General features: G+C 38.0%; 4 protein-coding genes and 1 long non-coding RNA gene across 11 annotated transcripts; 3 read left to right on the top strand and 2 right to left on the bottom strand.

The window, feature by feature from the left end:
- Position 1: 1 nt before the first annotated feature.
- LOC122330573 (ankyrin repeat and SOCS box protein 15-like) lies at positions 2–4,215 on the bottom strand. Of its 2 annotated transcripts, none has more exons than XM_043227713.1 (10): positions 4,186–4,215; positions 3,641–3,745; positions 3,504–3,541; positions 3,228–3,359; positions 2,004–2,162; positions 1,688–1,933; positions 1,390–1,561; positions 638–1,178; positions 289–442; positions 2–177 (listed from the first exon to the last, which is right to left on the bottom strand). In XM_043227713.1, exons 2-10 carry the CDS (start codon positions 3,739–3,741, stop codon positions 5–7), a joined length of 1,716 nt encoding a protein of 571 aa, XP_043083648.1. In that variant the 5' UTR covers positions 3,742–3,745; positions 4,186–4,215; the 3' UTR covers positions 2–4. The 2 variants fall into 2 exon arrangements, with proteins under 2 accessions (XP_043083648.1, XP_043083649.1); XM_043227714.1 differs by having other exon boundaries at positions 638–1,166.
- On the top strand, positions 115–6,633 carry LOC122330576. Of its 3 annotated transcripts, none has more exons than XR_006248031.1 (12): positions 115–241; positions 332–509; positions 607–653; positions 761–904; positions 1,392–1,584; positions 1,665–1,811; positions 2,052–2,154; positions 3,223–3,444; positions 3,606–3,751; positions 5,456–5,561; positions 5,750–5,824; positions 6,505–6,633. It is a non-coding gene; the product is annotated as an uncharacterized LOC122330576 (long non-coding RNA). The 3 variants fall into 3 exon arrangements; XR_006248032.1 differs by having other exon boundaries at positions 1,392–1,591; XR_006248033.1 differs by lacking the exons at positions 115–241; positions 332–509; positions 607–653; positions 761–904 and adding an exon at positions 1,032–1,168.
- LOC122330572 (ankyrin repeat and SOCS box protein 15-like) lies at positions 5,073–10,061 on the bottom strand. Of its 3 annotated transcripts, none has more exons than XM_043227710.1 (10): positions 10,035–10,061; positions 9,802–9,910; positions 9,605–9,651; positions 8,829–8,957; positions 8,568–8,726; positions 8,238–8,483; positions 7,988–8,159; positions 6,477–7,047; positions 5,707–5,860; positions 5,073–5,487 (listed from the first exon to the last, which is right to left on the bottom strand). In XM_043227710.1, the coding sequence occupies exons 2-10, from the start codon at positions 9,897–9,899 to the stop codon at positions 5,342–5,344; spliced, it is 1,722 nt and encodes a 573-aa protein (XP_043083645.1). In that variant the 5' UTR covers positions 9,900–9,910; positions 10,035–10,061; the 3' UTR covers positions 5,073–5,341. The 3 variants fall into 3 exon arrangements, with proteins under 3 accessions (XP_043083645.1, XP_043083646.1, XP_043083644.1); XM_043227711.1 differs by having other exon boundaries at positions 10,007–10,043; XM_043227709.1 differs by lacking the exon at positions 10,035–10,061 and having other exon boundaries at positions 9,802–9,990.
- Positions 10,062–10,827: 766 nt separating this feature from the next.
- iqub (IQ motif and ubiquitin domain containing) lies at positions 10,828–18,806 on the top strand. Of its 2 annotated transcripts, none has more exons than XM_043228824.1 (12): positions 10,828–11,302; positions 11,846–11,980; positions 12,194–12,361; positions 12,441–12,610; positions 13,578–13,733; positions 13,827–14,037; positions 15,251–15,426; positions 16,004–16,174; positions 16,268–16,444; positions 17,150–17,398; positions 17,854–18,039; positions 18,402–18,806. In XM_043228824.1, exons 1-12 carry the CDS (start codon positions 11,041–11,043, stop codon positions 18,567–18,569), a joined length of 2,229 nt encoding a protein of 742 aa, XP_043084759.1. In that variant the 5' UTR covers positions 10,828–11,040; the 3' UTR covers positions 18,570–18,806. The 2 variants fall into 2 exon arrangements, with proteins under 2 accessions (XP_043084759.1, XP_043084758.1); XM_043228823.1 differs by having other exon boundaries at positions 12,435–12,610.
- Positions 18,807–21,130: 2,324 nt separating this feature from the next.
- Positions 21,131–27,838, top strand: slc13a1 (solute carrier family 13 member 1). The gene is made up of 15 exons (XM_043228825.1): positions 21,131–21,355; positions 21,691–21,819; positions 22,118–22,254; positions 22,358–22,545; positions 22,647–22,686; positions 22,773–22,833; positions 22,925–23,079; positions 23,202–23,321; positions 23,812–23,907; positions 24,710–24,811; positions 24,929–25,023; positions 25,123–25,217; positions 26,007–26,168; positions 26,570–26,707; positions 26,818–27,838. The coding sequence occupies exons 1-15, from the start codon at positions 21,257–21,259 to the stop codon at positions 26,950–26,952; spliced, it is 1,752 nt and encodes a 583-aa protein (XP_043084760.1). The 5' UTR covers positions 21,131–21,256; the 3' UTR covers positions 26,953–27,838.

The raw sequence follows: 27,838 nt of genomic DNA, 5'->3' as shown, positions 1-27,838 counted from the left end.
ACCATCACTCCTGATACATGATTCGTCCATACAAATCGTGTTCTTTGTACATCAAGTAGCTTTTCAGTCCTGGTGGGAAAGGACCTGAGTTTATGAACTTTGGGTCACCCAGCCTTAGTGGAGTCATCTCTCTCCTGATGGCAAGTCTGCATTGGTGTTGCAGTGAACGAGGATTCCCTGGGAAAGTAATTTTTTTTTTGTGCTTTTTTTTGTTATCTAATGCTACAACATCCATATTTTTGTAAGTACGGTTTAAGTGTCTATGATAGAATTGTGTATGCTACTCACCCAATATTTCTGAAATTTCAGCCCACTCTTTATGCATCTTTAGAACCATTTTCAGCTTGGAGCAGATGAGAACATGATTGACGTAGTCAAGGATAACCCGCACAGCTCTTCCAGAGAACTGCACTAGCCAAGAGACGCTGATGAAATCACAAAACTACATGAAACAAACAATAGAGACAGAAGTAAAGATACATATGCCACATGAAAACATTTCTTTTGAGGTAAGTTAGCTTAAAATGCATTAGCTCTGTTTAAAAGCCTAGTGAGTTACGTTGTTTACTACAAATGATTTTAACCTTTTACTGTACAACTTACTAGCTTTTGGAACAGACATTATGGGTAAACTTACTGGAACCTTCTCACTGGTATGTTCTGAGGAGCGAGCCCATGTTGAGTCATGAGGACAACAGAAGCATTTTTCTGCATCATATCCATTGTTTAACAGCAGTCGCATCATCATCTCATCTCTCAGACAGTATTGCAAGGCAGTGGGAAACACTGTGTCATTGACCTCTGTGAAGTAACAGTTGACGTCTGCTCGGCTGGACAGGAGAATCCTGACAATCTCATACCTCCCAGATCTCACCGCCACCAGGAGGCAGTGCAGGGGATCCAGGTCCGTTTTGGCTCCTGCGTTTAACAGCAACTGGGTCCCGGTCACATCTCCATTGGAGACCGCAAAATACAAAGCGGTCTTTCGCATATCTCTGTACTTCTCCGAAACATGCGTGTCTAGAAGAGCGTTGACGTCGAAACCTCTGTCCACCAGCAGTTCCATGCATCGGACATGGCCTCCATCTGCAGCTGTGTGAATTGGGCTCTGGCCTGAGAGACGGAGGGCTCTCTTTGTGGTTACTGGGATTAACATTCTTAAGGCGCTGTAAAGAGAACTTTTAATATTTTAATATTTTCAGAAGAAAATGAGTGATAGGACTATCCTATTACTCATTGACCTTCAATGCATATTTTAGGAGTTAAAGCTGAATTCCAATAGATTTGTTATATAAAGGCAATTCTTGCAAGGCTAATGTTGTTTATTTCCAATTCCAGAGACGAGTTTAACGAATCTAGCAGTGGATTAGCATATTTTGTTAAACTTACAGGTAATGCCCTTTGTACGCTGCACAGTGGATGGGAAGCTGTAAGGAAAGATTAGCGATGTTGGGATCGGCTCCATGTTGAAGTAAAAGTTCAATGCAGTCAGGATTGCCAGAGCCAGCAGCATCATATAACACACTGTCTCCATTTGGTGCCAGAGCATTTACATCGCCACCTATTGGAGTGGAGGACATCATGGTTTAGTGTTAGTTTAATATAAATATATATACGTATAATGTGAATCTGTACTAACATCATAACTTTTTTTTTTTCTCTAGAAACATTGATTAACCAGTATTACCATAGTGAATAAGGATATCCAGCGCCTCTGCTTGTCCGTACTCTGCTGCAATCCCCATGGGCGTCACTCCATGCTCGTCTGTCTCCGAAACATTCCCTCCATGTTGCAGCAGTAGCGTAAGAATGTCAGTGCAGCCTACCTTGGCCGCCTCATGAATGGCAGTCCACTTTTTAGGGCAGGCTTGGTTCACCAATGCCCCCCGTGATATAAGTGTAAAGGCGATTTCAAATGAGTCTGTTCTTACAGCTCCAAAACAAAACACACGAAGAATTATTAAGGCACGAAAGACACTAAAGAAATTGCAAACGAGACCTACCCAGTAATAAAGGGGATTCATTTTTGCTGTTTATTCTGTTGGGTGAAGCTCCGTGCTCAAGCAGAGTCCTAACAATCTCCACCAGCCCAGCTTGAGTCGCCAAAATCAATGCCGTTTCTCCATCTGCGGTTTCCTCCTCTAAACTCAACCTGTAAGAACCTTTTCAACCAAACCACTCAGTGTTATATGAATATATCAGACTCTATTTTTGAATTTAATACAGTTCATTTGGGTCATTTAGTTTGCATGACAAGTGATTATTTATTAGTTATTTTAATTAGTCTCAGAATTATTTGCTTAACCAATTTGTTCAAAAGCTATTATAAATTCAAGAAATTAAGTTTAGTTCATGCAGAAAGTAAAATTAGCCTGTGTTTTACTCACCCTCAAAGCATTGCATAGTTAGTTATATAAAAAATTGCCCTGACACTTCTAAGCTCTATCATTGCAGTCAGCAGGTCTTTTTGTTTAACAGTCCAAGAGGTATTAAGTATTGTGTGCGCATCCATAATAAATCATGCCTCGCATGGCTCCAGGAGTGAATCAAGGCCTCCTGTAGTGAATCCATGCATTTTTGTAAGAAAATAGAATTTTTTCAACATAATAAACACTTTTTTTTCTCACTTACATTATCTTTGTATATGGACGTCATTCCAGGCAGATGATATAGGATTTTGGCATGACGAACTCAAGCGGACAGATAGAGAGAGAGAGAGATCTCAGGGGTGCATGTATCGCCTACATTATCCATTGAAACACTTCCGCATAGAACAGTCAGCACAAGTGAGATTAAAGTGAATATTTTTTTTACAAATGCACATATTCACTACAGGAAGTGTGAGGGACAGATGTGTGTACTTGATTTAACGTCACTTGGACTGTTGAACACAAACTCCTGCCATTTTCTTCTAAAAGAAGAAAATCATATACACCTAGGATGCTCGACGGTGAGTAAAACAGGCAAATTTTTGGGTGAACTCTTTAAACAAGTGGCTTTTATTAACCATTGAATCATTTAAGTAAATGAGTCATTCAGTTTTGATTCATTTAGTTTCAAGCCATTCAGAGCATTGCTGTGAGGCAATGATTGATCCTGCTGTCATTTTTTTTGTTTGGGAATATTTTAACCGGCAGAGCAAAAAAAGTCAACGTATCTTGCGGTATTGTGTCCAAAATGAAAGTTCCTCAGAATTAAGTTCTTGTTTTTTTTTTGAAACAGCTCACCATAAAGTACCATCTCCAGCACCTGCACGGATTGCTGGACGGCAGCTCTATGAATCGGGTACCAGCCCTTGCTATCCACCTCAGTGAATGCGGCAGGATAGTCCGACAGCTCCTGCAGAGCAAAGAGGTCACCTGCGGGGCCAGACGAAAATTGCCTTACACTTAGCCACACAGCTAATTACAGGCATTTAACAGCTTTTTTCAATAAAATGAAATGGTGTGTATTTTCCCTTTAACCTAATTGTTTTATAGCGATCGTAAAATGTGGCAATTCACCTCTGAATATTGCATCCAAGATCTTCTGATGTTCCACACTGGATTCATTTGCAGGATAGAAAAAGTGCATGGTAATATAAGATATGTTTGCTTTATTTCAAGATTTCAAAAGCCAACTTCTTATGAGAGCATCACACCTTCCTAGAGAGGCGATGTCTTTACATGACTCTTGAATGCTCCGTTGAATTGCAGCATCAAGAAGGTCATCGTCCTCATCTAGGTCACCTGATGGGTCCATTTTCCTGGAGGTAAATAAAAGGCTTTTATGTGGAGAGTAATAGAATGCTTTCACTCGCATTGTTTGTGATATGCGTTATAAAAGTCGTCCTTGATGTCAAGGGCATTTTTAAACCAAATCCAAATTCTCAATAGTTTAATGTGACACTTTAGTCATATAACACACAACGCTGAAGTGACCACTCTGTTTCTATAGACACTTCTGCTGCAGTTAAAAGGCGTTCACCTGGCCTGTCTTTCAAAGCAGCTGCCTTCACAGAAATGCTTAAAGTTTGTTCCCACAGCTGAAATAGGCAGATTTCAACACTTCTGTGCAGCTGGAAACTAACTTTGCGTTCGTTTCAAGGAAATGCTGAACTAGAGCATGCAAAGCCGACACTTCGCCCGCCACTTCCAATGAATCATTCACGCTTCACCGAACAGTAAACAAAGGCTCTAATCTCACCTTGTGAAATACAGTTCCAGTGAAATCACGCGTCTCTCACTGCTGTGCCAGTACTTTAGCTACACTCAATCTGAACTTGAGTGCCCCCCCCCTTCCCATGCTCAAAACGGCAACAGACATGCATCTAAATTTGGCGTTCACCTGCTCTGGTCTTTGCCATGCACACCATTAAAGTCAACTGACCGCATTATCACTTGATGATTTAAAAAAATAATAAATGATGCGCATAATACATATTTTTACATGGCCTACATCAAATAACAGTTGCTGCAATACCACCAGTTCTCTAAGTTTGTGTAAAGTCATATTCAGTATGCATTTTTATAGCCTTCTATAAATGTAAGTAGTACTACTGTAAGTAGTCCAGGAATAATTTTGCAGCTGGGGAAATCCCACAGTCACTGCATTATAGCCACCTTGTGTTCAATGAATAACTAGAGAAAACTGTCTTGGAAAGTACACTTGCAGTGGCTTGAAAAATGTTTCAGTTGTCTTAATGTTTAATCTTTCACAAGTATTGGTCAATGTGTTGGATTCGGAATAAAGGAATAAAAAACGGGCCGTTACGAGCTTGTATTATGAAAGAATAACTACGAATGTGAGCATAAATATAAATTTGAGTTTACAAATTAACAGCGTGGAGATGTTTATAAACAGTCTTTGAAATTTCAGGTTTGGCGATTATGAGTGTGTGGTTTAAAAATTAATGAAAAAACGGAGGGTGGTATAGAAAGAATAGAGGGTAAAAATGGAAAGAGTGGGATGGTAGGCGATGACTTGAATGAAGAACAAAAATAGAGCATTGTTCTGACTCAAAGGCAGAAGCTGAAACAAGGAAAAAATGACAGCGTAGCAGAAGAAACCACTGGCACTGTCAAACTGACATATGAATGAAAAAGTACATTTTATTTAATATCCCAGACAGTTGCAAAATCATTTTAATCACTGTACTTTATAGGATTCACCATGTTACATGAATACAATTAACATTATAAAATCCTATTTTTGTTATAAAAGTTCATCCATACAGTACAAATTTGGTATTCGTATATTGGTGTTCAGTAATAGCTTACACTAATGTACAGTACGTAGCACAACGTGTAACATTCAGTGAAAGATTCATGCAAGAAAACTTACATTCGTTATTATATTTGTGTTAAGTCAGATCATACTCCTTGTACAGCAGGTAATTTTTAATCAGAGGTGGAAAAGAATCCATTGTAACGTTATCATACAGTCTTTTAATGGTCATGTGCTTTCTGATTTCCAGACGACAGAGGTGCTTCAGGGATCGTGGGTTGTCTGAAACAAATTCAAAAGCTATTAGTCTGCATTCCCTGAGACTAGAGAACCATCGATCTGTTGCTAGAGAACAGGTACCATCTTCTCGCATGCATTTGGTCATTTTGAGACTCTGAGCCGTAGTGAAGTTTCTTCATTTGACCCAGAATGAGACTCCCTTATGTCGTAAAAAGACTGACTGAACAGATAAATAATTAAATGTGAACCCAGTGAACTCACTCAAGATGGTGCATATCTCTTCCCACTCCTCTTGTTTCTCCAGGATGGGTCTCAGACGTGAGCAGAGGGGGACGCGGCTGACATAGTTCAGTAGGATCAGTACCGCTCGTCCCGACAGGTCAACCAGGCAGTACAGACTCATGAAGTCACAGAACTGCGATGTAACACATACAATAATGTTCAGTTAGTCAATGAATAAATGCTGTTAACATACACACACACACACACACACACATACATATATAATTTCTTACACAATATTGTAATGCATTACTTAGTTTTGGTCTGTTTACACTACACCAGAGTTTGAAAAGTAAAACAGGGACTGCAGCGTTTTGCTGTCTGTTTTCGAGCAGAGTAGCGTAAACGATACACATAACTGTAGCAAAAGTTATGCTTTTTTTAAGATATTTTTTTTGGAATTTGAGAAAGTTCTGAACCTCCATCGACAGCGATGCAACTGATACATTCAAAGCCCAGAAACGCAGTAAGGACTTCATTAAAATAGAATATTTTTGTGCACAAAGACAGTAATTGTCAACAATTTGTATTCTTCCATGTCAGCCTCCACTGCGTGTTTTCAGATTCCATCAAAAATATCTTAATTTGTGTTCAGAAGATGAACGAAGGTCTTACGGGTTTGGAATGACACGAAGGCGAGTAATTGAGGGCAGAATTTTTATTGTATAGAGCAATCTTTGGTCCAGTTGAAACCTGGTGAAAGCTGTGAAAAATGGTGCAGAAAATATCTGAAAGCTAATCAAACTCACGGGTATTTTCTCATCTCCTTCATCACAGATATCACATGGTTTACGTAGATGGATGTCCTTCCAATCAAACCCCATGTTGAAATGGAGATCATGGTGACAATGGAAACATTTGCCTACGTCATATCCATTATTAAGAAGTAATCGCATCATCTCCTCATCCTTCAGACAGTATTGCAAGGCAGTGGGAAACACTGTGTCGTTGACCTCTGTGAAGTAACAGTTGACGTCAGCTCGGCTGGACAGGAGAATCCTGACAATCTCATACCTCCCAGATCTCACCGCCACCAGGAGGCAGTGCAGGGGATCCAGGTCAGGCTTGGCTCCTGCATTCAGCAGCATCTCTGTGCAAGTCACGTCTCCATTTGAGACGGCAAAGTAAAGGGCGCTCCTACGCATGTCACTGTAGTTGTCAGAGATGGTTTGGTCAAGTAGAGAGTTCACATCAAAACCGCTGTCAATCAGGAGCTGCAGGCAATGCACATGACCTCCATCTGCAGCAGAGTGTACTGGACTCTGGCCAGACTCTATGAGAGCCGTCTTGCTTGTGACTGAGATCAGCATTTTTAGCACACTGTAAATGAAATCGGTATAACTCAGGTAGGTATACATGTAAGGTTGTTTTGACCCCTTTTTACTCTGACCGATAATAGGTGTTTCTTCAGCTTTTGTCACTGAGGTGGTTTAAAAAAACACACACACACTCTTTTATAAAATTAATGTCACATTAAATTGTCTTTGAAGCTTAATTAAAAGCGTTTATTTTAATGTAATTTTTCATATTTAATTTTCCCAAATGCCTTTATGTCCTTAAAATCCGTCATAATTAATTCATTATAAGAATGAAATGCACATAAACCAAACCAAAATCTGTTTTTAAATTTCTTAAAAACAATTATAGCATTTGTGATGATATTTCCTATGAAGTAAAGGTAAAAATATTGAGGTGGGAGAAATATATGTTGTATAGCAAAACCTCAAGGAAAAAAACCTTTGTGAAGCATTATTATTTTTATTAAATTATTATTTTGTTACTGTGCTTGTTTACCAGAGCTGGGAGCAAAATTAAAAAAATATTAAGCAAAAAAATGTATAAGCAAAAAAAAAAAATTATAATAAAAAGAACAATAAGTGGGGGGAAAACAAACATGTTAAACATAACATTGTTTATTATTTTCAGTCAAACTGTAATTTAGTTAATTTATGTTAAATGTAACAGTATTAGGTAACTATCCATTTATAATACATTCAAATGCTATTTGTGAAATTAGCCTTAGCAAGATTAAGTAATCAAAAGAAACTGCTGAAACAAAAACACTTAAAGAACAAAGGACAGAATTCACCAGTGATTTATACACACTGTTAGACACTGTTAGTAGACAAATTAAACCAGTGAGACTGTGAATAAGTGAATTTCTACTAGGTTAAAAATGCCAATAGTTACAAAAAACACCCAACTGCCCTAACGTTAATGTATATTGGTTATTACCTATTTTAAATGATTCAGCACTTACAGATAGTGGCCCTCATAGGTCGCGCGATGAATAGGAAGATGCCCAGTCAAGCTGGCCAGGTTTGGTGAGGCTCCATGTTGAATCAGAAGCTCCACACAGTCTGGGTTTCCAGAACCAGCTGCATCCATCAGCACACTTTCACCCTTACAGGACTGTGCATTCACATCGGCTCCTTGTCAAGAGAGATGGATTCAGATCGACTTAAATCTTCTTTAATCTATCTCTCATTTGCGAGATCAAAGTTTCTCACCACTATCAATGAGAATTTGCAGGATTTCTAGATTGGCGCATTCTGCCGCTACGCTCAACGGTGTTGCTCCATGACAGTCCCTTGCTGATATTTGACCGCCACGTCTCAACAGCAGCATTAAGATGTCAGTGCAGCCCACTTGGGCTGCTTCATGCAGTGCTGTCCACCTCTTTGAACATACCTGATCCACTACAGCTCCGTGTGCAATGAGAGCGTACACCATTTGATAAGATCGGACTCTTACCGCTTAGACGAAGTAAAGAAGAGAGTTATAACTATTATGAAAAGTACAAGCAGGAGCAAGAAATTAACGGTTAGGTTGTGCTTCACCCAGCAGAAGTGGAGACTCCTTTTTGCTGTTGGGGTTCTGTGGTAGTGCTCCATGTTCCAAAAGGATCCTGACGTTTTCCTCCAGTCCTGATTGGGTTGCTAAAGTCAAGGCAGTCTCTCCATTCCTACCTTTCTCCTCCAAGTCTGGTTGGCTGGAGACTGTGGATTATATCTGATATCTTAAAACCATGTATATTTCTGACACGGTCTCAATTTATCCAATCCTTACATCAGAGTTGTCCATCCAAGTTCAGGACTCACCAAGAATCGCCTCCAGTACTTTCCCCAATGGTTGCATGGCGGCTCGATGGAGCGGCAGAAGTCCATTACGGTCAACTTCCTTGAAGGCTGAAGGAAATTGCTTGAGCTCATGGATGACTGCTGTATTACCTGATGACCAGGGGACAAAACTGATTACAGAAGCAATAACTTTGGACAATCCCACGTTTTAAAGCATCAGCTTAATAAATCTATTTTGTCATTTTGGAAAAATTTAAATACTTGCAGCCCATTTAGTGAGCGCTTTAGATTGTTACACTGGTGACCATTGTAGAAACTCTAGGCTCGCTTTAAGAAAGGAAGATTCTACTTATAAGAGATCCAAGTTCCTGAAAGAACTGGAAGGAACTTGTCATCACAACACCATTATATGGGAAATACTTGCAGCAAGACTAGAGCTTGAAGTACATAGTAGAGTACACTTGAGTTACATAAACAAGCAAGGTCTCCAATTCTGCTTCTGGAAGTCCATTGCCCTGCAGAGTTTAAGTCCAACCCCAGTTAAACAAACCTAAACCAAGATAATCAAGGTCTTTATGATTATGATTTATGATTACAGACATGGATGTTGGGATAAATTAGAACTAAACTCTGCACCATGTTGGCCCTCCAGGACCAGGTTTGGAAACCCCTGCAAAAGGATATTTGAAGGTTCTTCAGAAGGGGTTTTGGAGGGTGTAGCACTCTGAGGAACCTCAAGTATCTTTACATGTTTATGGTGATAGAAAACAAAATATTTGAAGGTATTGATCCATTACCTGTCTGGATTGCAGCGATCAGTTTTAGATTTTCATCGCTGGAGGAGCTTTAGGAATATGGATAATGTTCTGAGAGAAAGTACTGCTTTTTGCTATTTTAAATGTTCAATTTACATGAACATGTACATATAATAAAAAAGAATCCATCAATCAGTCAAATCATTGTGTTAGTTTAAATGTTATATGAGCATACATGCCTGGTTTTCGATATTGCAAATGCCTCGTGATAAGACTCTTCAATGCTCAGCTGAAGGAGATAATCGTTGAAATCATCCTCATTCATCTTGTCTCGCATATCATGTCCATCTAGAAAATGTCCCATAAATCAAAGAGCGCATCTGTGACTGCTGGAGCTAATCAGAGCAAAGTGCTGCAAGATGAGTTATATTTACAAACATGCACCTTTCAGTTAGCGTAGCTGCAGACTCACCTATGTGACTAGATTCATCAAGGTCAATTGTCTAACTACCAAGTGACATTAGCTTTTATATCTGATCATGACCTGCTTTCTTTGCCAATGCAATGCCATGCAATAAATGCCATTCCATTAGAAATAGTCTGTTTCTATTGTAGTCACTTTTAGGCAACACACACCTTAATAAAATATGTTGTCATACTCTAGGAAGTGGTTTGACATGAGAGACTACACTTCCCTGGTGGAAAAAAACAGCATATGCTGATTAGGTATGTTTTAATGCTGGTTTATGCTGTTGCTACTTATATTAAATGACCCACGATTCCCTAAATTTTAATTTCATTTGCATGCTGCAGCATTATTTGGTGAACTTTATTACAGTAGCATATCAGGCACAGCAAGGAGACCGGATCAAGTGATCTTTTTTTTCTTTTGGAAAGTCATAATTCATTTTATTGAAACTATTCATTTGGGCCAAACGGTTCAGTGAACTGGTTCCAAAACGAGTTCTAATTATTTTTTTCCCCACTGGATTTAGTTTCTTATTGTTTGTTGTAAGGCTGGTACTTCATGGCCGATTAGATTGTATGCAAGTGTCATTGTTAATTTTATTAATATGCAATAACAAAAGTGTACCATGGTATGGCGCAATAATTCTTTGAAACACGGTCAAGCACCCAGAAAATACCATGGTACAGGGATATACTACTACTAAGTACGAATTTGAGAAGGTCAGTTTTGTATGGGTAATTAACCAACTTTGCAAATTTAAGTGCGACGAGTAGAAACGCTTTGCGAATCGGTTCGACCGAATCGTCTCAGGAGAATGATTCATTCGCGAATCGGACATCCCTAGGCTCTCCATGGTTACCATAGCAGCGGTCAAACAATTTCAAGTCGGAGCAAACCTAGGATCATTTATTTTGAACGTTTTGCCGTCAGATCGCTTTCAAAAATATCACACGTAACCGTGTTATGATTGAGCTGTATGTTTTAAGCGTTCAGGTGTGAGAAATTTGCAATGTCGGAGCCGGAGAGGGAAACTGTGAGCCCCGGAGCCAGCTGCCCCGCGGAGCAAAGCTCGTTACGAGTCATTCAGAAAGAGACTGAACTTCATGAAGACGATGATCAAATCAAAGTGGACGTCTGTACAGCCACAGATGTGCTTTTACCAGAAGAAAATATCACGGAATTAAATGAAGACCAAGACGTTTTAACCCAACAAGGAAGTGAATCCAACCAGACGCTTTCATCCAGTGATGTCGGAAGCTCCACAGCAACCGGTGAAACATAGTTTACCACAGTAATAAAAATGACAAAAAATACTGTGGTGTTACTCTGGTTGTTTTGGGCATGGTAACTTAGCCTGGCCATGTTTTCTATTATCATGTTTTTAGTCATGCGCCTAAATAAAAATAATATTTCTGGCTACTATAGTATTCCCATGGCTTGAAACAGGGTTAACTAAAAATATAAAGTACATCTTGTTAATTAAAATGTTAAAAATGTGAGTATTATGTGTAAAACATTATCTACTCCAAATAAAATAAAAGCATAAACTAATATAAATATATAATTCAATATAATAATATATTAAATAAAACTGTACTAAACTAAGCCCGGACTAAAAATTTTCTAAGTAATTATGATGGTATCATCAGCACTATATTACTGTTTTTTCCTTTAACATGCCATGGTACCATCTAATTGTTTTAGAAAAAATAACTGTAAATGAATATCCACCATGTTCTGTTTTCCATCTATTGTTTTGTATATTCATATGAATATTTATATTTCTGATGCATGTGGGTTTCTCGCTCCTCCAGTTAAGATCCTGCTGATGCCGGAGAGGCACATGATAACAGTGGCCTTCACTATTGGCCTCACAATCCTGGATCTGAAAAAACACTTCAGCTCGGAGCTGAGGGTCCCATCAGACAGCATACGAATAACTCTAGATGGTAAGACGCAAAAGATACTCAAAACTGTCCTTCGCAGGAGAAAATTGTACAAGATTCACATTTCTGAGACTAAAAGAATTACATGCATGCTGTAGAAGTGAATTCGGGTAAACCTTTTTCGGCCATTGGGATGACTTGGAAAAAACAATTCCCAGTTATTTAACCTAAAATGCTGCCAATTCTCGCTGATCGTTTTTAGTTATTTGTTTGTAGAAAAAAGTGTGGATGATGACCAGACGCTGATGGACATTGGCGTGCAGCCTCATGGGATGGTCCAATTTGAGATGAGCTCACTAGACCCGGAGAATTACCCCATGAGACCAATCAAACCACAGCAGGAGTACAACATGCCGGATGTCATCACTGTCAGGGTGCAGACAGGTACAAACGAGGTTACGGCTGAGTAGCGTCGCAAGGATAAGATGGGTCTTTTTGACAAATCTCTTGCTTGAAGACACAGGCTCGTATCAGGACGTGGTGGTGGAGATCGAGAGAGCCACTCGAGGGAAGGCCTTTCTGGGAGGATATCGTCATAGAGTGACCAAGGCCGAGTATCATCACGCTGCTGTGCAGACGAGGCCTAAGAAGAGGCCTGACAAGGGTGTTGAGATGTTCAGCAGGGATGCACAGGTGCGTGCACACACACACACACACACACACACACACACACACACACACACACTATTGGATAATTGCGGTTTTGGACTATGCAACCCCCCTGAGTGAATGACACCATATAAAACATTTTAAATGGACTGAACTTTAATCTCTTTGTCTCAATTTTTATTTTACATTTAATAAAAGGAAATATCATTTTCATCAAAACAATGGCATAAAATGCATTATACTGGAATATTATTGTAAAAATTGTACATTAAAACATTTAGCATTTTTTGTGTATTTATTTATTTATTTATAAAACATGGCTAACTTTATAATGTCAGGAAAGTTTAATTAAAAACAATTATGTAATTTTGAAACAAATGATAAAAAATTACTGTACAACAGAAAAAAACATATTTCGTTCTTTTGTATTCCAAGTCATTTAGTACATTTATTTAGTACATTGTTTTGTTTTATTTGTTTATTTATAGATGAATGACAGGTTACAATTATTCTATGTGTTTTTCACTAATAAACAGAAGCAATAAAACACATTTTGAATAAATTAATACTTTTATTTGAAAAGGAGACAGTATAATATATTATTTAAAAGTGACAGTAAACACATTTATAAGATTGAAGAATATTTAAGATGATGTTTAAATGCTGTTTTGAACTTTATCAAAATGTTTTGTGTAGTTTCCACAAAAATATTAATCAGCACAACTGTTTTAAACATTGATAAAAATAAAAATAATAAATGTTTCTTGCGTACAAAAACAGGATATTAGAATGATTTCTGAAGGATCATTTGACATTTATACTGAATATAAATCAGCTTACATTTTTAAACATTTTAACATAGAAAAAACTGTTATTTGACATCGTAATAAAATATTACTGATTTTGCTCTATGTTTGATCAAATAAATGCCCGGCTTAGCTCCAAATCCAATTGCAGCGCATACTTCAATTTTTCTTTTTCCTTTAAACAGACGGTTGTGTTGAAGAACCAGGATCAGCAGTGCTCCAAGAACGCCTCGACTCAGATGACCAAAATCGGCTGTTACGTGTCCAACATGGAGGACAAACTCATCACCCCTGGGACTTACATCACTGCAGGAGAGTATCACAGCAAGAGACTGAGAGCCGTACGTGTGTTTGAAGGGTTGAGAGGGAACTGTGTTCATTCTGTGCTTTCTCTGTTCATGACGAATGCTTGTATGTGTGAATGTTTTCCTCAGGTCGTTACACTACAGTCATATGTCAGGCGCTGGCTAGCCAAGTGTTTCACAGACAGCTTGAGACGGGCTAAAGAGCAGCATCTGACATGGCTGGAAAATGAAAAGAGAAGGAAGAAAGAGGAAAAAGAGCAGCAGATCAGAGATGAATATTACCGCAGGATGAATCCGGAGTCAAAGGCAGACTTTGATCTGCTTTATAATGCCTTAAAAAGTGAGTCAGTGTTTGTGGAGTAACTGACGACAAGTAGCAGTGCTGCTGACTTTAAAGTGACGAGTACATTTTCTGCACCACAATTGAATTTCAAAAATAATGACTTGATTTTATTAAGAAGTCGTCCTGAAAATCCTTGAACCACTGATAAACGGTAAATGACACATATTTGACTTTAAGCTGCATTTGAACCTAGAATGAAAAAAAACAAGAAGAGATTTAACTACAGTTTTCAGTAGGATGTCAATAGCGTAGCTGCTCTCATAATAGCATTTAAAAGCTACTGCTTTTTTGTCATATTGTATGTAAGCGTGCTTTTTAGTCAATAGATGGGATCATTCAGTTCATGCAAATGAACTGCATATAATAAATTATTGACTGATTCATTTCAGTCCCTTGACAGAGTGACCTCTTTTTTTTTTTTTTTTTTTTTTTGAAGTAAAATATTTATAATACTGTTGTTTATCATTGTAGTTTGGGATTAGTTTTTATTTATTTTTTAAATAAAGTAATACTTTTATGCAGCAAGAATACATAAGATTGATTTAAAAAGGGGGAGAGAGGGTAAAGACATTTATAAACTTACAAAATAATTAAAGAATTAAAAATTATACATTTCAAATATATGCTTTTTTGGCCAATTTTCTGTTCATAACAATTCTGAAAAAATGTGTTTTCACAAAATTATTAAGCAACACATTGATACCAATAAAAATAAATTCTAATGCAGCAAATCAGCATATGAAAATGATTTCTGAATGATCATGTGGCACTGTAGACTGGAGGTAATGATGCTGAAAATTCAGCTTTACATCTCAAGAATAAATTATAATTATAATATATATTATATATAATATTATATAATCTATAAATTATAAATTAAAAATATATTTCAGAAAAAGTATGTTCAATTGTAATATTGTATTCACAATATTCGTTTTTCTACTGTATTTAAATTGAACAAATCTCGCCTTGAACATAAAGGAGTTATTTATCTGTAAAATTCAGTGACAAATTAATATTTTAAAATTTTCAATTTGTTGTTCATATTTTTTCTTTCTTTCCTTCTTTTAAATTGCTTCACTGTAAATTACTAAAATTGTAGTTGGTATGATATGTTCACTGAGATGTAGATATATATGTGCTGTAATGTGTGCAGTGATTTGGGTAAAAGTTAGTGTGATGTTTCTCATTCTTTATCTGTGCGTGTCAGAATGGAGGATGGAGGAAGTGGAACACATCAATGTCACCTTATCTGGTGCGGAGAGAAAGGCAGCTCTGTGCGCTCTACTGGAGCAAGAGACCCAGTTCATCTCCTCCATAGAACGCCACAGAATGGCTGCAGGCACGAGAAACCAGGATAAGGCCATACAAGCCTTCCTCAACAAGGTGTCTATCTTTGCTAATCGGCTGTCTCATCATGAGCGTGCACTGTTGCTTTAGAGCAAAAACTTTAGTTTTTATATTGAGATGATTGAATTAAAACATTTAAAACGATTAAAATGATTGTATGGCAAGAGATAAATTTGGTTTAGATTTTTTACCATTGGTGATTCATAACTTTTCACCATTGTGTCCATAACCTAATGTTGCTCAGGTAGAAATATCAGTGTAATAAAAGGCATTGTGACAAGTTGCTCATGATAACCAGACTGATAATATGCTAGATCAAAAGTCAGAACAGGTGTTTTATTATACCTCATCTATAGCAGTGTTTTTTGCCTCATGACCCAGACTTTACATTAGGCATACAAAAACAAAAATGTCCTTGAAATCTATTAATGAATTGAATACATTTTATATTAGTATACGTATGAATATATAAATGAACTGCATAGGTGCAAAATGAGTTCATAGAGTGATCATATCATTCTATATGTTATATCATTTATTGTAATGCAGATATTTCTACTAAAATAAAAAATCTAATAAATTGTAAAGACTATTGTGTATGACTTGTTCACAGTGTGCAGAACCAAAGAAATGGCGTGCATTTGATGGGAGTGTGACGCAGATGGACACGCAGTTCACCATAAGAGCCAAAGAGCTGCGAGATCTGTACAGTAGCATCACCCAGCCTCAGTTCACAAAGGACGAACGTCTGGATGTGCTTCTCACTCTCAAACACACCGTAAAGGTCAGTTTCATCTGTAGTCCAAAATACGGTTGAAGTATAAACAGTTTTCTAGAAACTTATATTTTCTCATTTTTCAAATGTTCTTGTGAACAGGAGCATAATTGCAAGCTAACACAGGATATAGTGGACTTGATTGACAGGGAGGTGGACCTGCTGATGAGGGGCATTAAAAAGAGCAACCTGGAGGGGTTGAGGAAGAGGATAGCCACGCTCTTTCTCCAGTACATAAAAACCCCTGCATTCAACCCTCAGGTTTCCAAGTTTCTGCGGGTATGTGGCAAAAGCAGTGTTGCAGTCGAAACTAGCTCTTTCGGGTATGATCCAAAAGATCGAAAGTATGGACAAATATGAGTTGCTCTCAGGTCAATGACATGAAACAATATATTGGTCTTGGTCTTCATGTCCAAATTGAAGTCAATGCTCGTGGTCTGGATCCTTGAGTCTAAGTCCAAAATTATAAATTCATGGTTTTGGTTCTTGAGTTAGGGTCCAAGACCATACTCTCATGGTGTTGTGATCCTTGAGTTACGTTCTAGACAATTTTTAGGGTCTTGTCCATGAGTCCAAGAGCATATTTTTATGGTGCTGTTCTTGGTCCTCGAGTCTGAATCCAAGTCCATATTTTCATTGTCTTGGTTCTTGAGTCAAGTCTGAGACAATATTTTCATGGCCTTAGTCTTGGTCCTTATGTCCAAGACCATATTTGTTAATATTGGACCGTACGGTGCATGTATATTCATGATGTTGTTCATCCTTTACTCTGTGTCTTTATTGTCTTGGGCTCAGTCTTGACTTGAACTTGAATCAAAGCTGTTTTTGACTACAACACTAAGCTAAACTACATCAAAGTGAGTGTGATGTTAGCTGTTAGGTCTGTAAACAGCTTCCAGTTCTAAAGACAATTCAATAAAGCAAGTTTTGGTTGGTCATTTCACTCTTTGAAACCAACTCCTTTATTTACCCTGCTCTCCACAGGTGCCACAGGATCCTGCTGACCTAAAAAAGAACATCTATTTGTGTCGTGGCTGTAATGAGTATCAGTCATCCACTGACTTTTCTCTGAAGACAAACGCATCTTCGGTTGGCCTCTGTCGCCGCTGTATGGATTTAGACAATGAGGCTCGTCGAAGAGAAGACTTCTGTCTTTACAAAAACATTCTCAGGTGCTTGCGTGAATCCGAGGCCGAGTGCAGCCCAGAAGCCAAAATCACGTACCTGCTGCAGGTAACATTTATAACCGAGCGTATGGAAAGAGCCATGCCAGTTTTTGCGAAACCTGCTTTATTTCCTCCGCTTGTCATTGTTGAAATGAGTCTGAATAAACAAATGATAAATGTTCTAAAGGGACAGTTCACCCAAAAATAAAAACTTGAATTTTTACTTTAATTTGTCATTAATTATTGAAGCTAAAGTTCTTCCAAGACCTCAGTTGAAAAGTAGTAAAGGCATCCCTAAAATAGTCTGTGTGATTGTAACATGGCCCCTACCATCAAAGATGGACCGACCCTAATGTACTGTAGAAAAAAAAGTTTTTCTAAGATACTGAAATGACTGCAGATCTCATGTAAATGTGCTGTTCATTTCTTTTGGTGGAGAATGTGGGAATACAATTGTCCACCTTTAAAAGGAACAGAACACCAAATTCATGCTGTGTTCAAGACATTCCCTGTCCTCATTAGGAGCAAGACCTGCGGTACCTGGTGGATGTGCTGTGGGGGGCTCAGTCTGCTTTGAGCGGCTGGAAAGACCTTCATGATTTACTGCTTGTGCGCTGGGAGAAGCATTTGAACTGGAGCCCATGGAACTGCATTCTACTTACAAAGGACGAGGCGGCTGCTCATCACAAACTAGAGAACATCGACAAGGTACTGCAGCCACTTTTGCTCTTGAATGATGTCCTTCAGACTAGAACGAATGATTAACCTCTGATGCTGTGTAATAATAAATATTCAAGCAATATTGCACTAATCTAAGCACCAAGTAGATCTACAGAATAAAAAGCTTTTGCAGAATAATGTAATAACCAACCAGGCTTTAGTCAATAAATATAAAGCATTACATCTGGCAGAACTTCAAAATCATGAATATCTTCTGGACACCTGGCAAATCTCATTTTTAGAGATGGTGTTTACATGTAATGCATTTACAGAACACATTTGTCTCTCCCACCGCTTGAGAGCAACGGCATTCGTTCCGCCCTACAAATGTCCACTGTTTTCACTTGCAGGCATACGATGTGGTAGTTATCCGTAACGTCAAGCAGAAACACGCATTGGCCAAGAAGTACTTTTCCCAGATTCCTGCGATGGCCGAATGTCTGCACGACGCTGAGATTCAACCTGCTGCCCTCAGCAACCTGCTGGTCTCCAAACCCATCACCAGTGTGACCAAGTAGAATCACCAAGAGGCTACCAACAATCATGCGGGGCGCTCGGGAACATCTGCAGCTTCACTATTTGTTTTCAGTAAAGTATAGAGATCTAAAACCTTATTAAGAGTTCTTCTTCAAATTTGAATACCATATAGGTTAATTAAAACTGTGAGTAGCGGAGTCGTGTTTTTTTTTTGTTTGTTTCTACTCCATTGCACTGTGCAATTTGGCCTGATCATTAAAATCTTTCGCTTCTCTCCGCTTTGTTTCCCATTCATTAGCATCATTCATTAATGCTAATTACTAAATCATTTGGCAGTAATTGAGAAAGAAGTTTTAATTTTATTTTCAACTTCATTGGTATTTTGTAGAATACTAATTGGTAGAAAGAGCAGCGTAACTACAATCCTGTGAAAAATGCGGCATTAGCATGTTATGAGTCTTGAGTACAAAGTAAGCTGCATTAAAAAAAAAATTGAGATTAGACTGACATAAAAGTAGATTATCCCTCCATGATTGCTCTATGCAAGAATGTATTACAAATTTATTTCAGGGAACACTTTGGGAGCCTCAAAAGCACAAGTTCAAGAGGTTTTAATTAGACCTTTGCAAATGATATATAGCCTAGAACTAATCAGGAGGTGAGCAATCTAAGATCTGCAATTATAGGAAAAGGTCAAGAACCTCCTACTGTGTTTCCTTTTGAACAAATGTGAACGAGACCACCAGCACCACAGGACTAACGGCTGAAAGAATGACTGGAGACTGCTGATAAAGTAATGAAAAGTTTAAGTTTTATTTCTCTTCCTCCATTATGTTTATAAGTTTATAAGCTGTGCTTAATACAATGGGTTTTATTAGAGATTTGGCTTGTCATTATGTTCCTTGGCACAGAACCTATCATCGTCATTCTGTGATACTGTAATGAACATTAATGACATTTAAAAAAACAGACTAATCGTGATAACAGAAATGCATGTTTAAAAAAGGTGTGGGTAGATGGGAATATAAGAGGAACTTCAGCATTTTTATAAGAATTAAATAAGAAAAAGTTTTGTGGGTTCCTGGGCCTTTAAAAACTGTAATGGCTCCTACTGTAATCCTTTAAATCGGTAACAAAGAAAACACTTCTGTTTGCTGAAATGAAGGCATTATGGAAAACTCGGTGGGCCCTGAGAGCAGCATTTTTTTAAGGTTATTGTTTGATTTAATGGTTTGTGTATGAATAAAGTAAGTCAAAGGTAAGTCAAGATTTTCTCCATTACCCCTCCCCCTTGTATTGCACAATCTTTTGTAATCTTTGGACACTGGAAAAAGCTTTGATCTTTATAATGCTCATATTGATAACTAATTTGTGGAGTTTTATGTAATCTCTGATAGCTGTTCAGTTTGTTCCCTGAGAAAGCTTGAGGATTGCGATTAATGTATAATAGCGCAGGCAAGTTATCCAATGATGTTTCGAGGAAACACCATTCTGCATTTTAAATCCTTGCTAATCCTGTGAAATGACAATCGTAAAGGAAGCTTGTGAAGACATAACTTCAACAGCATCAGCTAACCTCAACGCCTTCAGACAGATTTGACATTACAGCCGGTCATAGGCCAGCTTTTTGTGACTTTTTTCCCATCAGATTCACACATTTTTCCATTGCCACATTTTTATAATTGACAAAGTTTTGGAAGCTTTTTGTCTCTCAGGAAAAAAAAAAAAAGCCACTAGATACATAATAAATGGTGTAAAAAAATACAACTGTAAGAAAAAATAAAGTTGCAGTTATGGGATAAAGCCATATTTTTAAAATGTAAAGTACAAATTACAAGAAATAAACTTGAAAATATAATTTAACTGTTAAAAGTCACAATTATGATTTTTTTTTTTAAGAAAAATCCTGAGATGTGAAGCTGTGATTACAAGAGTTAAAAGATATAATTAGAAGTTATAAATTCATAATTACTAAAAAAAGTCATAAAAAAATGAAATCACAATTGTTTAGAATTAAATGCCATGTGAATGTGAAAGATGCCATGTGAAAGATATAAAGTCACATATTAAAAAAGTCACATATAAAGATATAAAAGTTATACAAAGTCACATATAAAGATATAAAGTTACATATACAATATTAAAATTGTGAGATATATATATATTTAATTACAATGATTTTTCCCCTTTTTTTCCTTTTATATTTCCATAAATATTTCTCTCAGATCTAATTCTTTGGAAACAAGCTTCAGTACGGATTATCGCCTGCTGTGTGATTTCTGAGAGTTTGTGTTTAAGAAGTCTCCCAGGTTGTTGTTTAACAGACCCCTGCGCGGTGCCAGATTAGGGCCCAATAAGGGAAACTGGTATGACGTTAGCTGTTAGGAGAAAAAGGTGAGAATTCCAGGTCGTTGTCTGTGGCAATGTCTCGTGTCAGTGAGTTTGTTTATAGTGCTCTTGATTTTATAACCTCATATGCAAATTTGTTGTTAACTTTGATCATAAAATGTAAAAAAAAAAATAGGTTAGAAGAGACTTGCATGAGGTATGACTGGTGGGAGTCTAATCTTAAAGCTTAATCTCCATGGCCATAAGGCTTTATGACATGCCTGGAATGGACCAGTAACAGTGGATGCGGATGGCACCAGGGCAAAGATTAATCAGCGGCACATTATTTAAAGGCTATCTTAAGACAAAGTCCCAGAGTTGACTTCATTTCAGCCACAGGATGAGGCGGCTTAGATGTACTTGGAGCTCCTTGAAACCCCTAATCATCATCATCACACCACTGGCTTTGCTACCGCTGCCACTGGTCATCAGAAAACAGGTTAGACATACGGAGATGTGAATGAAAATAATGTGCAAATTCATTTTCGTTGAGAGTTAAACTAATTTAATGCCGTAAGAGTAATGAAGTCTTTACTTTGAGTATCTAAAACAATTGTGCAGAGTATTTTCTTAAATACGTTGACACATATGTATTGCCTTTGAGGTGTCTTTAACAATTATTTTGTCTTTAGCTCTTACTGTTTTGTAAAAAAATAAATAAAAAACAATCGATTGACACATTTTTGGCCAAGACAAAGACATTCCGTCTTGATTTTCAGTTTTTTCAATCCTTTTTGTGCTTCGGGATAACAACCCTGCTATCATTTCCACTAGGAAGCAGAATGTGCGTATATCCTAATATTAATGGCTGTATACTGGATGACGGAGGTCTTGCCTCTGTCTGTGACAGCACTTCTCCCCGCACTGCTTTTCCCTCTTTTCGGGATCATGAAGTCTTCACAGGTACACTTAACTGGTCATTTTACCCATGGAAATCAATGCTACACTCTCAGAAATGAAGGTACAAAAGCTGTCACTGGGGCAGTACCTTTTCAAAAGGTACACTTTTGTACCTGTTAGCTTCAAATATGTTCTCTTTAAAACACTAATATGTACCTTTACGGCACCAAAATGGACCCTTTTAGGTACAAACATGTGTACCAGTGACAGCTTATGTACCTTTCTAAGAGTGTATGGAAACTGACTGCAGTATTTCTGGACTTCTAAAATGGATAGCTACTGACCGACACTCTTTCTTCAGGTTGCATCTGTATATTTCAAAGACTTCCACCTGTTGCTTCTTGGTGTCATCTGTTTAGCAACATCCATTGAGAAATGGGGTCTTCATCGGAGAATTGCTCTCAGATTGGTGACTGGTCTTGGAGTCAATCCTGGCATGTAAGACTGGTTTTATCTCATTAAGATTTCAGACGGTTGTGATGAATCAAAGTAGGTTGGACCGAATTAAATCTGCTTGTTTACTGTGAAATGTGTCTCACAGGTTGATGCTCGGGTTCATGGTTGGCTGTGCTTTCCTCTCCATGTGGCTGAGCAACACCTCAACTGTGGCGATGGTAATGCCAATTGTGGAAGCGGTGATCCAGCAGGTTTTGAATGCGAGTGAAGAAGCCAGCAAGGACCACAAGGGGGCGTTAAATGGCATCTCCAACCCTGCTCTTCAGCTAGAAGGTAACCAGGCAGCTTTCATTTGACATGAGCAATAAATAATCATTTTAACCTTCAACCTTTTAGAGCTGTGCAGCATTTAATTATTAAACATCTGTGTTCAGATATCGAGGCCCAGCATGACCAGTCTGAGAAGATAAAAAGGTGAACATATATTAAATAACCAAAAAGGTAACTGATTGAAAACAATTGATTTTTAAGACTGAATGATATTTTGTGTACGCTTACAGCATCGAAGCAGGGATTACAGAGCCAGTTCAGACAGCTCCAGAGGAAACAGAAACTGTTAAGGTCAGTAATACTTACACAATCTGACATTAAACTGCACAAAATGCTTCTCCTTGTCTTTTTGGTAAAATTGGATTTATCAAATATTTGCTAGGCGCCTCCACCATATAATGGGAAGTACAGGACCCGTGAAGATCACATGATGTGCAAAGGCTTGTCACTTTGCATTGCCTACTCTTCATCCATTGGGGGGCTGACAACATTATCAGGAACATCCACAAACCTCATCTTTGCTGAATACATCTATCAGTGAGTTTACGACTTGGCTTCGAACTGAAGCACTGAAGCGTGGAACTCATTAAATCTCATCATTTCTATATGGTTCAGTCAGTCTATCCATCTAAACTGTGCTTTTTGTTACATTTCCTCAGGTACTACCCAGATTGCACAGTCATTAATTTTGGGAACTGGTTCGTGCTTTGTCTTCCCATCTGCATAATTATGCTGATTTTGTCTTGGATATTCCTGCACTGGATGTACCTCGGATCCAAGTGAGTGATCGTGATGTCTTCCATTCATTTAGCTGTTCCCTGACCCCTCTCTCTTCCTCATTTTTACTCTTCGTCTTTGGCTTTCATTTAAATTCATCATTTCAAATCACGCTTCCATTTGCATTTTCCCCACCTCACCACTTCAGCTTCCTCTACATGTCCTCAATCTTCTTCATCCTGCTTTGTCTCACTCACTCACAGCTTCCCGTTCTCATCGCTCTCGTATAATCCTGTTTTATCGAGCAGCCTTCTTCATCTCGCCTGTCAAAATTCTCTTCTTTCCCTGATGAAGAATCACTCACAGAACATGGACGCATGGCGTTATGACAAGAGATGTGATTGTTCTCATGCGTAGTTTAAATGTATTTTTGTCATATGCAGATGTTTCAGTCAGTTCACTTGTTCATCAAAATTAACTACATGTGTCCATTGACATGACAGTGAATGAACGGAACAATAAAAGCACATCTTCTTTTTCATCTATCCTTAGCTTTCGTGCCAGTCTGTGCTCCAAACAGCGATCTGAAAAGGAAAAACAAACTGCAAAAGTGCTCCAGGATCAGTACAACTCACTAGGGCCCATAAGGTTGGAACTCTACTTTTAATTTAAAAGATCTTGAAGCTCTAGAAAATGTGAATTGTACTTATTTTCCCTGTTGATCTGAATCCATTGCTCAACCAATAGCATGATTTTGGTGTAGGTGTTTTGTAAACCAGAAGAATTTTACTTCAGTATTGTAACGAGTTTCCAACAGAAATGAAATATATTAGATAGGGGTCATGGTTTTATTTTAGCACACCTCCCTGCCATTTCTCGCTCGCAGCAAAGTAATGTCATCGGAGAAGGAATGCCATTTTAAAATCAGCCAGGTAAAAAACAAGTATTTACGTGCACAATTTTTCTAAGTGGACTCAACTGTGCTATTTTGAGACACCATGAATATGAACTAAAGTGCACTTTTAACCTACTATCCTTGTTTTTTTTTAAAGTGTATTTAGTTTGTAGCAAGTGTGCTACAAGTGGTAATTAAATGAATTTTTAAAAACAAAGCTAATATGTTAAAAGTGCATTTTAGTTCATATTCATGGTGTCTCAAAATGGCAGTACACTTTGTCTTAAGACGTACTAAAGAATAATTTTTAGTATATTAAATAAAAATTAGTGCATGAAAATAGAGCACTTTAATTACGTTATGGAAGTGTACTTGTTTTTCTACCTGAGTCATGCCAGCTTTGAAAGTTTTGTTTTATATCCTCTGACTGGAGTCTAAAGCTAAAAATTGGAGCCCAATCGCAAATGTCTCGCAACTAGTTGGGGCAAATTTTGTTTAGTGTATTCCAATGTTCAGATGCATGAAATTTGTAACACTTTTTCTCTTCTGATCCAGCTGGCAGGAGATTATCACCATGATCGTCTTCATTCTGATGGCAGTTTTGTGGTTTACAAGAAACCCAGGTTTCATGCCTGGCTGGTCGTCACTGTTTCCTGAGTAAGCGTATTCACATTTATCAACTTCTTTTGATGTAGATATACTACAGCACTTCATTCTATTCAGTAATTGCCTTTAGAGTTCTTATTTATCCTTTGTATTTTGTTATTTCTTCAGTTACCCAGGATACGCTACTGATGCCACTGTAGCGCTGTTGCTGGGTTTCACTTTCTTCATCATCCCTGCGCACAAACCCAATACAGAGCGCTACGGTACGGCTTACTCATTTCCTTTGTGCACACTTGATACCCTTCCAAATGATTAGAGGCTCACTATCGGTTGCTGATTAACATTGTCGATCCCTGCAACAGAGGCCTTGATAACGTGGAAGGACTTCCAGGCCTGTATGCCATGGGAGATCAGTCTGCTCGTGGGTGGTGGTTTCGCTTTGGCTGAAGGCACAAAGGTAGGATCATGTTTTAATGGACACCCGACTTCATCTGTGAGAACAGGAAAGACAGAAATGAATAAAAAAGTACAAGGCAGCATTAATAGATGAATCAATTCATGGTCCGTTTTACATGCCTGGATTCAATTAAACAGGCCAGTCTAATTCACTAGTGGCTTTGGACAGGCATGGACAGCTCAATTGCACCCTTTACTCATAATCTTAAACATTAATTTCCTTTTAAAAGAAATAAATGAAAAGACGGATCACATCAAAGCCTCATAACAGCATGCAGCCCATTAACGTTGCGCAGAGAACAACAATTCCACTGTGTCACTCTCTGTCTGCTTTGACGTTCCATTCAAGCTAATTACATGCCTCCATTATAAGACTGGCACTGAAGCACATCATTTCAGCATAACAAACGGCTCCTTCCTCATGTCAGTCGCAAAAGGCTGGAAACAAGAGCGTCTACTTCTTAATATTCTTCTGGTGTAGGTAGGCTGGGGTGGGGTCTTATCATCAAGGCTCCAGCCCTGTTTTGATCCAGACACCCAAATGTCATGGCAAGTCCAGTCTTTAAAATCTTCAAAGCAGGGAGGGTGACTACTGTGCTGTGCTCTCCATATGCAACATCAGGCTGTTTGGGCGCCAAATCTTGACAAACAGCTAAATTACGACTCCGGTCTCTGTTGACAAGCAGACAAAGAGATGTTTGTACATTTTCTGAAAGTGGGTTCGTTTGGGTTTATGAATATCTTACCTTCTGTCTTTCTGACGTTTTTTTCTTTATTTTTCACCCAACAGATTTCTGGTTTGTCGACTTGGGTTGCTGAATTGCTGACTCCCTTGGGAAGTCTTCCTCCTTTAGCCACTGTCACCATCGCCAGCCTTATTGTCACTTCCATCACAGAGGTGGCCAGCAATGCTGCCACGATGACAATCTTTTTGCCCATACTGGCCCCCCTGGTATGTGTAATTTCAATATGTGACCCTGGAGCACAAAACCAGTCTTAAGTAGCAGAGATATATTTGTAGTGATAACAATGCATTGTATGGGTCAAACAATATATGTCGAACATTGTTTAAATACTAAGTAAAAATCATGTTCCATGAAGATAATTTGTAAATATCCTACTGTAAATATACAGTAAACTTAATTTTTGATTTTCAGATATTGTCCTATTCTAACAAACCATACATCAGTGAAAAACATATTTATTCAGCTTTCAGATGAATCTGATAAATCTCAATTTGAAGAAATTGACCTTTATGACGGGTTTTATGGTCCAGAATCACATATATGTATAATATTACGTCATATTATATTACTTTTTGGGGCTTTTCTCATCACAAATGATCTTTCTTAGGCTGAGGCGATTGGAGTTAACCCTCTGTACATGCTGATTCCCACGGCCCTATGCGTGTCCTTTTCATTCCTGCTTCCAGTTTCTAATCCCCCTAACGCCATTGTCTTCACATATGGTCATCTGACTAGTATGGACATGGTGAGTCCCTACGATTTTGTTCCTTTGAAAGTTATTTCACATGCATATTTCATAAAATGTCAATGACAAATCTTATATTGAGCTTTGCATGGTTTACCTTTTCACAATAGGTGAAGGCAGGGCTGGGTGTAAACGTTATAGGTGTTCTTACAGTCCTATTAGCTCTTACAACATGGGCAACACCTCTGCTTAACCTGGACACCTATCCAGACTGGGCACCGGTTGTAAACGTCACTGGAGTATGACCATTTCTGAATATTTCACATATGGACATTTAGTTTTCAAATTACATGGGATCCATTGAAGTTGGCTGAATTGTTGACAGTGCGAATCATACAGTCCAAATGTATTACTCGTTTGGATCACTTGAGCAAGATTGAATGACCATCTTGGATCAGGCAATACAACAGACTGAAAGCTTTGGGTTCCATGAGATGTTCAGTTTGAACATCATTGTTTGTTTGTTTTATTTCAAGCATTTTAATAATCTTTATTATCAATGGCTCAAATCCACCACTGACTTTTTTGAGGGGTTCAAAGTGACTAGTAAAACATGTTTGGTGTACAATTCAACTGTGCAATTTTTTATACAAAATGTATTATATTAAAGAAATGTCTGTAGCTTTAAGCAGAGTTCGCAGGACAGGGTTAGTCCTGCCAGCTAACGTAAGCACTTAATGTTTTATAGAGTTGTATATTTTTGTTATATTCTAGCCTGTACATACTGTATATACAGATAAGTGAACTGTATGAGTAGAATTCCATTGTGAAGAAAGGAGATCAAAAGAAAGTCTTACTTTCAACATTACGCAGACACAAACTCACACATAACAGCGGCTAGAAAATAATAGCTATTGATTTTAGGTGTGTTACTCAGCTGTTTGGCTTCTCGCAAAAAGTGAGTAGCCAGTGTGGAGCTTCAAAGGCATCAGCCTGAGAATTAGATCATTTAACATGTTTTTGGTTCAAATGTCAATGACAAATTTAGTTTTTAACTTCATTACGTTTATGTTGGTTTCTATACTATTTTAAAATTCGCTCCTACATGATTTTGTATTTGGAATGGAAACTCATCAATTGTTCACACTGTATGTGCTTCTATAAAATGTAACTTAAAACTGTGAGACGGTT

The sequence above is a fragment of the Puntigrus tetrazona genome, chromosome 25 (genome assembly GCF_018831695.1).
Source record: "Puntigrus tetrazona isolate hp1 chromosome 25, ASM1883169v1, whole genome shotgun sequence".
Classification (NCBI taxonomy): Eukaryota; Metazoa; Chordata; class Actinopteri; order Cypriniformes; family Cyprinidae; genus Puntigrus; species Puntigrus tetrazona.
Note: the sequence above shows the minus strand (reverse complement) of the source record. Positions and strands in the feature narration are given on the sequence as shown.

Excerpts from the sequence above, each read along its gene's own strand:
- LOC122330573 (XM_043227713.1), bottom strand. The coding sequence starts at position 3,741 with ATGGACCCATCAGGTGACCTAGATGAGGACGATGACCTTCTTGATGCT. Across the intron at positions 443-637 it reads ATACCAGTGAGAAGGTTCCA|TTTTGTGATTTCATCAGCGT; the intron begins GTAAGTTTACCC and ends TGTTTCATGTAG. Across the intron at positions 178-288 it reads TGAAATTTCAGAAATATTGG|GGAATCCTCGTTCACTGCAA; the intron begins GTGAGTAGCATA and ends TTACTTTCCCAG.
- LOC122330572 (XM_043227709.1), bottom strand. The coding sequence starts at position 9,926 with ATGGGACATTTTCTAGATGGACATGATATGCGAGACAAGATGAATGAG. Across the intron at positions 8,484-8,567 it reads GGAGTCTCCACTTCTGCTGG|CGGTAAGAGTCCGATCTTAT; the intron begins GTGAAGCACAAC and ends ACTTCGTCTAAG. Across the intron at positions 7,048-7,987 it reads ACCTATGAGGGCCACTATCT|TGTGCTAAAAATGCTGATCT; the intron begins GTAAGTGCTGAA and ends TTTCATTTACAG.
- iqub (XM_043228823.1), top strand. The coding sequence starts at position 11,041 with ATGTCGGAGCCGGAGAGGGAAACTGTGAGCCCCGGAGCCAGCTGCCCC. Across the intron at positions 12,611-13,577 it reads TGTTCAGCAGGGATGCACAG|ACGGTTGTGTTGAAGAACCA; the intron begins GTGCGTGCACAC and ends TCCTTTAAACAG. Across the intron at positions 15,427-16,003 it reads TACAAGCCTTCCTCAACAAG|TGTGCAGAACCAAAGAAATG; the intron begins GTGTCTATCTTT and ends ACTTGTTCACAG.
- slc13a1 (XM_043228825.1), top strand. The coding sequence starts at position 21,257 with ATGAGGCGGCTTAGATGTACTTGGAGCTCCTTGAAACCCCTAATCATC. Across the intron at positions 23,322-23,811 it reads TGGATGTACCTCGGATCCAA|CTTTCGTGCCAGTCTGTGCT; the intron begins GTGAGTGATCGT and ends ATCTATCCTTAG. Across the intron at positions 26,708-26,817 it reads ATCTGACTAGTATGGACATG|GTGAAGGCAGGGCTGGGTGT; the intron begins GTGAGTCCCTAC and ends TTTTCACAATAG.